This window comes from Limulus polyphemus, unplaced genomic scaffold (genome assembly GCF_000517525.1).
Source record: "Limulus polyphemus unplaced genomic scaffold, Limulus_polyphemus-2.1.2 Scaffold2212, whole genome shotgun sequence".
In the NCBI taxonomy this organism is placed as follows: Eukaryota; Metazoa; Arthropoda; class Merostomata; order Xiphosura; family Limulidae; genus Limulus; species Limulus polyphemus.
In genome coordinates, this window is record NW_013667822.1 from 198,575 (window position 1) to 207,384 (window position 8,810).

Here is an 8,810-nt window from a genome sequence, read left to right on the forward strand (position 1 = left end):
ATATAAGTTGTTTGAGTTTTTTCATCTAAAAAAGCGACATTAATTTCTTGTCGACCTAATATATTCAACTTTACAGACATTTTTCCTACGAGTGGTACACATGATACTATGGGTGAATGGACCAGAATAATAGGTTATTTGGGAGAAAGGAATTTAGTTACTTCTTAACCGCCCCCACCCAGTGGTACAGCGGCATATCCACGGACTTTCAACGCTAGAAACCGGGTTTCGATACCCGTGGTGGAGAGAGCACAGATAGCCCATTGTGTAGCTTTATGTTTAACTTTAAAAAAAAAATTCTTTGACCAGTATTCTATGTTAAATCTACATATATTCATATGTACGAAAATGAAACAAATATTAGGCAAACTTTAAGAGTTCACTTTATTATAGGATAAAGTTTGATAATGGATTACAGGCATAAAATCTAAAAAATAGAACATATATTCAAAGATGCGAAAGTGTTAAACGTGAAGGAATGACAGTACGAAAGGCAGTACGATAACTGAATAAAGTACTTTAGATGTTACAGCTTGGCACAGAAAAGGGCACTCAACGGAATGAGTTGGACCTCTTACTGATAAAGTTTCTGTGACGTGACATTTTGCAAAAAAAGAAACAAAAATCAGTTATTAAGACGGACGATGAAAAAATTACATCTCTAAAGTTTGTTAATTGTGGCCAGTCAACCCTTAACGAACACAAAGTCAATAAGAAAAAATGTCACCATATCAGTGCAAGTTGAAGTTACTTTGTTACACTAACATGACGCTTTTAGGATTAAGAAACTCAGAAGATAAACATGATGTGCGTGTTCAGTTACTAAGTAAAGCGAATATATTCAATTAAGTAGGTTTTGTGTTGTTAGAGAGATAATATTGTGTGTACATGCATGTTATGTGTGTGTGTGTTAGTTTACTAAGTGATTCGGTATTTTTTTTGATAGATGTAGACGCAGAACTGCGTGTGTATTTATTTACTAATGTTATACAGCTGAGTTGTTCTTTTTCCTTTTAAGAAGTAGGTTGACGAGCTCTTAACTAAAGGCCAGTTTTAGGGTTAACACTTATATAGAGAACGATACATTACGAATAACTTAAAGTTAAAAAATGGTAAACAGTTTTTATATATATATATATATATATAAATGAAGAAATACACTCTGTATTTAAGATTTAATACTTACATATTTCATAAACAGGATATGGTTAGAATTAACACTCATATAATTATTTTGTTATTAGTGTACAGCGCCATAAGATAAGGAAACATATGTGTAAGGCTAGCCGGAACTTTCATGATCGTTTTTTCTATTTAACACGGCGTCCGATAAAACGTAGGTTATGAATATATCCGCTTGTATGTATATGTGTGTTTCTATTTCATTGGCTGTTTGTGTATGTAATTCAAAATATTCGAATTTCACAAATAATAAATGCAAAATATGCAGTAGAGGATCATTTACTGTTAGATACAAAATGAAGTAACAAATGTTTCTGCGACCTTGTGTCTGACATTCAAACTGGGTTAAAGGTTACCACACTTCCCGATTTTTGGCTCCTATCAAATGGTAAAATGTTCAGGCAGTATTTAGAATATGAAGGAATTTTGTATTGGTGGTTTCCAGAATTATTATAATTTTTCTTGACTTTCGCGTGTGTTAGAGAATATGGGGGCCACCAATAGGAGGAGGAAAAAGCAACTCAAGCCCTCTAGCGAGTAACTAATACAAAATTTGTAGCGACAAATCAATTCCCCTATATTTTTATTGCTTTCTTACAATATTGGCCCGCCCCAGTGGCACAGCGGTATGTCTGCGGACTTACAACGCTAGAATCCGGGTTTCGATACCCGTGGTGGGCAAAGCACAGATAGACCATTGTGTAGCCTTGTGCTTAATTACAAACAAACAAACTTACAATATTTCTGTTTTTATAGTATTGACGACATAGCTTAAGGATAACCTTTTAAACCCTGCATTCTAATACATGATCAAATTGTAATATAAATAAAATATCACCCCACCCCCCACTTCCTCTCCACGAAAAATTTTTCTTATAAACGATTTTGTACCAGGATTTTTTTTTATGATTATTATAATATTTAAAAACAAATGATAGAATTCATCTTAGATGTCACAATGAGCTCTGGACCGAACATTTAGAATAATGAATAAATATAATTACTTATATGTAAAAAATAAATGTGTTACTTTTGTCAAGCTCAGACATGTAATGCTAAAATGCACGAAATGCTATCAAGCACTTAAATGAGGACGGACCTGTGATAACTTTCTACGTAATGTGACGTTTAGCGACAATTTTAAACATCAGCCAATAAGAAAATAAAATTTTGGTAAGGGTGTGGTTACAACACAAGATGTAATTAGTAAGTCTGTGAATTATAAAAAACTGCAAATCACTGGTAATTAACCTTTGAACTTAATTAAATATTAACTTTTCTCCATTTTTTTTTTGTTTCGATAACTTTGCATTATTTGTTTAGTTCTGCCCTAATTACTGATGATACTAGGGGTTTTTGGTTTGTTTGTTTGTTTTGAATTTCGCGCAAAGCTACACGAGGGCTATCTACGCAAGCCGTCCTTAATTTAGCAGTGACAGACTAGAGGGAAAGCAGCTAGTCATCATCACCCACCGCCAACTCTTGGGCTACTCTTTTACCAACGAATAGTGGGATTAACCGCACATTATAACGCCCCCATGGCTGAAAGGACGAACATGTTTGGTGGGACGGGGATTCGAACCCGCGACCCTCAGGTTGCGAGTCAAGCGCCCTCTAATCATCTGGTCATGATGATATTACTAACCTTACTTACTTACCATTTTTTATTGCCCTCCAGTGGCACAGCGGTATGTCTATGAACTTACAACGCTAGAAACCGGATTTCGATACCCGTGGTGGGCAGAGCACAGATAGCCCGTTGTGTAGCTTTGTGCTTACCTTCAAACAAACAAACAAAACCTTTTTATTATCTCCCAAGCATTTGCTTTTCGATGGCAAAATTAATGTTTCATGTGTTCTATGTTTTGATATTTAAAGCATTGCTGCTAATTTTTAGACTGTTTTATTGCACACAAACAAATTACTGAAAGAAATAAAAATTAAAACCTTGTTACACTTTAAGGCCTTGGTTATTCTAATTCAACTCGATGCCGCTAGAGGTTTCTTTCAGGCGAATAACAGCACATAAGTACGAGTTGTTTTTTGAAAATTAATTTTTAAAGAAATAAAGTAAATATAAAAATGAATAAATATAAAGTAAAAAAATATATATATCAGAGAAAAAAGCCAGAGGTATACAGAATAAACAATTAAAAGTTAGAAGAAAGACAACGATGGAAAGAAATGGTTAAACTCATCGACTGCGGCTGCTCTAAACGCGCGCGGAATTTTTGTGAACCGTACACCGTATACGGTACATTCGTATTCAACTGTCAGAGGCGGACCGTACCATATACGACGAATCAGCAGTGAATGGGTTAAGAGAGTTGTGAATTGGCTCAACATTAACGGAACTTTACGTGCGTATAGGTTAAGCGGTCAGTTCAGTGACCTCTTAGGGTTCAGGTATAGCTGTCCTTAATCTACTGACCAGATAGTAGGTTGCTGCTCAGTAGCATTACACCGCTATAAGGGCTTTGTTCGCTCTTGAACCGAGAAACGGGATTGACAATGACTTTTATAACTCACACACAGGTAAAAACGCGGCTCGAACTCTGGACCTTTTGATAGAAGAGTTAGGGTTGGACGCAGATGAGATATGAGATAATTTTGACAAAATACAAAATAAACTCATTTATTTATGAAATATAAAGTGGAAGTTTTTCAACATATATATACTCGACAGTTTGTAGTAGTTTCGCTTAGGTTTGACATGAATAATTAATTTTTCTTGAAGTGCTATCCTGACTAATTTAAATATTTCTTTTTACCAGAATTGATATTAAGGGAAGTAGTAACAATGTGAGAGAGAAATAAAGAGAGAGTAAGAGTCGAAAGAAGAGAGTTACAAAGATAGTTAAAAACAAACAAACATATTACATTTACTTAGAATATGTAGAATAACTGTAGAGGACTAAACGCGTGGAAAAAAAGAGAGAGAGAGCAAAAACGCTTTATTTTGAACTAAAGACAACGGTTTATTGTGTCATGTGGAACTTTAAGAAACAACGCAGGTGGTGATCGTCCAGACTGATCGAAAGCTGACAGGCGTTATTCAATATAATGCCATTTTGTTTTTATATTTTCAAAATACAATGCATGCTTATTTGTGTACACTAACAAACACACAACGTGTCGATCTGTTTCTGTACATATGATACTCATACGTGCTTCACCTGATTTAACGAATGTCGTAGCCTTACTTGCAGTTTAATTTTATCAGTTCACTAACTTAAAAATTGTTTCTAACTTCACCAAGCACCTGATTTAACGAATGTCGTAGCCTTACTTGCAGTTTAATTTTATCAGTTCACTAACTTAAAAATTTTTCTAACTTCACCAAGCACCTGATTTAACGAATGTCGTAGCCTTACTTGCAGTTTAATTTTATCAGTTCACTAACTTAAAAATTTTTCTAACTTCACCAAGCACCTGATTTAACGAATGTCGTAGCCTTACTTGCAGTTTAATTTTATCAGTTCACTAACTTAAAAATTGTTCTTAACTTCATCAAGCAGAAATCATTAAAAAAACAAAAACAATTATTTACAGTAAGCTAAAAATTCGTTGTTTTATTACATGTTAGTACTAAAAGCTCTAGATTACCCCCTCCCCCTCCAAAAAAATACTATTATGTCCACAACAATTACTGGAGATTTTCTTAAGTCAAGATGCGTGAGTCAACAGCGAATTTGGATGTGGTGAAAACTGTTTGCGCTCTCAGATCTAGGTTTTATGTCAGTGAAATAAAAATTAAGAAACTTCCCCTGTTTCTATAGATATGAGTGGAGCACACCCCCCACAAACAGTGTCTCCATCGTCTAGCTTGACTCTTCCCATCACCATTGCTGGTGGGGTTTCATTATCAGAAGCCCACTTGGGTTCCGGTATCCGCCAACTGAGTAAATTAAAGCGGTTCTTTACAACGCTGCAACAGTTCGGGAGTGACATCTCATCAGACGTAGGTGAGCGCGTGCACAGTCTCATCTTGAGCTTAATGGTGAGTGTTTAGAGTACTGAGTAATTTTGTTACGAACGTTTAGTGTCATTTAACACTTAGTGGAGAGTGTTTAACGTCCTTTGAAGCTGGTTGTTGAGTGTTTGCTGTACTGTAAAACTTCATTACAAAATTTAGGATCATTTAAAACTTAGTGGATATTGTTCACTGTCCTCTTGAGCTGGTTGATGAATGTTTGCTGTACTGTAAAACTTCATTATAAACATTTAGGATCATTTAAAACTTAGTGGATATTGTTCACTGTTCTCTTGAGCTGGTTGGTGAATGTTTACTGTACTGTAAAACTTCATTACAAACATTTAAGATAATTTAAAACTTAGTGTATATTGTTCACTGCCCTCTTGATCTGGTTGGTGAATGTTTGCTGTACTGTAAAACTTCGTTACAAACATTTAGGATCATTTAAAACTTAGTGGATATTGTTCACTGTCCTCTTGAGCTGGTTGTTGAGTGTTTGCTGTACTGTAAAACTTCGTTACAAACGTTTAGTCAATTCAAACTTAATGGAGAGTGTTTAATATCCTCTTGAGATGGTCGTGGAATGTAAGCTACACTGCAAAACATCTTTACAAACATTTAGGATCAACCTTTACCTGTTCCACAATGATTTTAGAGTGTATAGTTTCAACTTAACATAAGTGTAGATTAACATTAGCTTAGTCAATTTTATTACTTTGTTTTTAGCTGAATAAGGCGTGTTTATCACTTTGACTTTTGTAGTTAGTGTCTACTAGCACTTTGAGATTAGAGGGGAATTTTTAGTATCATCTTTGGCCTAATGGTCAGTATTTAGTAATATTTTGAACTTACAGAAGAGCGCTTAATATCACCTTAAGATTAGTAGTTAGCGCTTAAATAGCATCTGGATTTTTGTGTTACTAGCAACATAGAGTATTCAACATAACTATTGCTATCTCGAAATTAGCGGTTTTAAAGCTAATAGAGTATTTAACATAATTATCAATATCTTGAAACTAAGTTTGATGTAAAATATCCAGAATAACACTAATTGTGACTTAAAATTTGATGTTGTCAAAGTTCGATATTCACTTAGCTAGACACATTTTTTTAATATGTCTCTTGCAGATTTCTTCTATAACTATCGAAGAATTTCACCAGAAAATCCAAGACATCACAAACTATCCTCTTAGATCATTCGTTATTCCGTTTCTAAAGGTAAAGTATCACATGAAGAAGTAATTTAATCCTTAAAGCATCTCTTGGTTTTTGTAATGTGGACATTCACATATTGCATCGCACTGAGTATTGATTTTGGTTTGAATTTCGCGCAATGCTACACGAGGACTATCTGCGCTAGACGTCCCTAAAGTATCAGTGATAGACTAGAGAGAAGGCAGTTAGTTAACACCACACACCGCCAACTCTTGGGCTACTCTTTCACCAACGAATAACTGGAAATGATCGAACATTATAACGCCTCCACGGCTGAAAGGGCGAGCATGTTCGGTAACAGGGATACGAACCCGCGACTCTCAGATTGCGAGTCGAACGCCCTAGCTACCAGGCTACGCCGGGGCCCCACCAGGCCATACCAGGGCCATTTTTTTTCTTTTCCTTTTTCAATCAACCCTCAGTGTACTGAGCCGATCTGAAAATATTGGGTGAAATCACTCGTTTTTACCCCAACGGTAATTAAATGTGTGTGGGGGGAGGGGAGGGGGAACTCATTTGGAACAAGAAGGCTGGTTCCTGTAAACTAAAATTAATTCTAAAAACTGATAATAAATGGTTTTCTGGTATCAGTTATTACCCTTAAAATCTGACTTAAATAAAATTTATGATAATTCTAATTCATTTGGTTAATCTGATTCACATCATACATTTACTGTTCATGAAAACTGTTAATTTCTGTAGCGTATCCCAGCCGGCCTGATGAGCCCTGGTATTGAGCGAAAGATCTCTTCGGCACTGGATAAGGCAGATGTAGCGTGGAAAGCATATTATAACATATTTTCCCACGTGAGTTCTTACAATTATCAGAGACTCGTGGAGCCATAAGCAGTTTGTTTCTTTTATTTTTTAAGTGTTTAAAACCCCAATAATGTCCCATCGATAATTATAAGAGTTAAGTAGAAAATCCAACAAAATTTTGACATGATGAGAGATTCACAAATTTCCTAGGATTGTCACTGACTGCTTCATGACGCAAAATTCTTATATTGATTCGGATATTTCATGTTTTTTTTTACCCAACCACACATACACACGCGTAGTGATTCTCAGTTGCACCCGTGTTTCTATATTTGTCACACGGTGAGTCAACGGCAAGATTACGAATTTACAGTGCTCAAATCCGGAGTTCTATTCCTTGCGGTGGACAGAATGCATATAGTCCGCCCCCCCCCTAGTGGCACAGCGATATGTCTCCGGACTTACAACGCTAGAAACCGCGTTTCGATACCCGTGGTGGGCAGAGCACATATAGTCCATTGTGTAGCACTGTGCTAAAATAAGAACAATTTATATATTTAATTGATTTTTGAATTCCTTCTAAACTTTTGACAAAATAACTTGAAATCTTGCATGTAGGTTTTTGCGCCATCTCACCCCTAAACAAATAAAAAAGATTTCGAAAGAGACGTGAGAGAAGTCCCCCCAAAAAATGGGCAATTAGGGGGGTTTTAGGTTTGATGGAATCGATTAACTTGAGAATTATTTTTGAGATGTGAAAACTGTTTAAAACAATTCAAATTTTGGAAACTTTTCATTTTATTCCTTATATGATATACAAGTTTATTTTTCAAGACTTAAGGGACTGGATCCATGAACTTACAAGAAAACTGGCAAGGACGTTTCAGGGCTAGTTCAAAATAAGCCTAATGTTAAAATTTTCGAATTTTTAACCCCAAGCCTCCTCTCTAGTGTGTGTGTGTGTGTGTGTGTGTGCGTGCGTAACGAATATAATGTATTATACGACATATATATAATACATTATATAATGTATACACACCGTTACGAATATAATGTATTATACGACATATATAATACATTATATAATGTGTACACACCGTAATGAATATAATGTATTATACGACATATATAATACATTATATAATGTGTACACACCGTAACGAATATAATGCATTATACGACATATATAATACATTATATAATGTGTACACACCGTAATGAATATAATGTATACACACCGTTACGAATATAATGTATTATACGACATATATAATACATTGTATAATGTATACACATCGTTACGAATAAAATCAGAACTGAGAGCTTTAAATATTAACAACTTTTCAAATTATGGTTCCATACCGTGACCAAAGGGGTTTTGGGAGACTCAAAAAAGTGAATCCAGGAATTGACGAGAAGATAGACCCTGAGACCCCCCCCCCCCAGTGCCGGTATTTATGCGTGCGCATATCATGAAAATCCCGACGTTGAACAATCGACGAATCTACGAGTTTTAGATAGTTATCGCTTGCTCTACTCCCAATTGTACTAAGATTTACAGGATCACCTTATGTTTATCGCTTGCTGTACTCCCACTTGTAATAAGATTTACAGGATCACCTTATGTTTATCGCTTGCTGTACTACCATTTGTACTAAGATTTACTGGATCACCTTAT

At 35.4% G+C, this 8,810-nt stretch overlaps 1 protein-coding gene across 1 annotated transcript in view; it reads left to right on the forward strand.

Annotated features, from left to right (window-relative positions):
• LOC111087488 (protein CBFA2T3-like) overlaps positions 1 to 7,180 on the forward strand; it is a gene marked incomplete at its 3' end in the record, with an annotated part of 38,478 nt that extends 31,298 nt beyond the window's left edge. Inside the window, exons 3-5 of the mRNA XM_022394260.1 lie at positions 4,962 to 5,182; positions 6,287 to 6,376; positions 7,076 to 7,180. Of these exons, the coding sequence (XP_022249968.1) occupies positions 4,962 to 5,182; positions 6,287 to 6,376; positions 7,076 to 7,180 (416 nt within the window). The remainder of the gene's footprint in view (positions 1 to 4,961; positions 5,183 to 6,286; positions 6,377 to 7,075) is intronic.
• Positions 7,181 to 8,810: the final 1,630 nt, after the last annotated feature.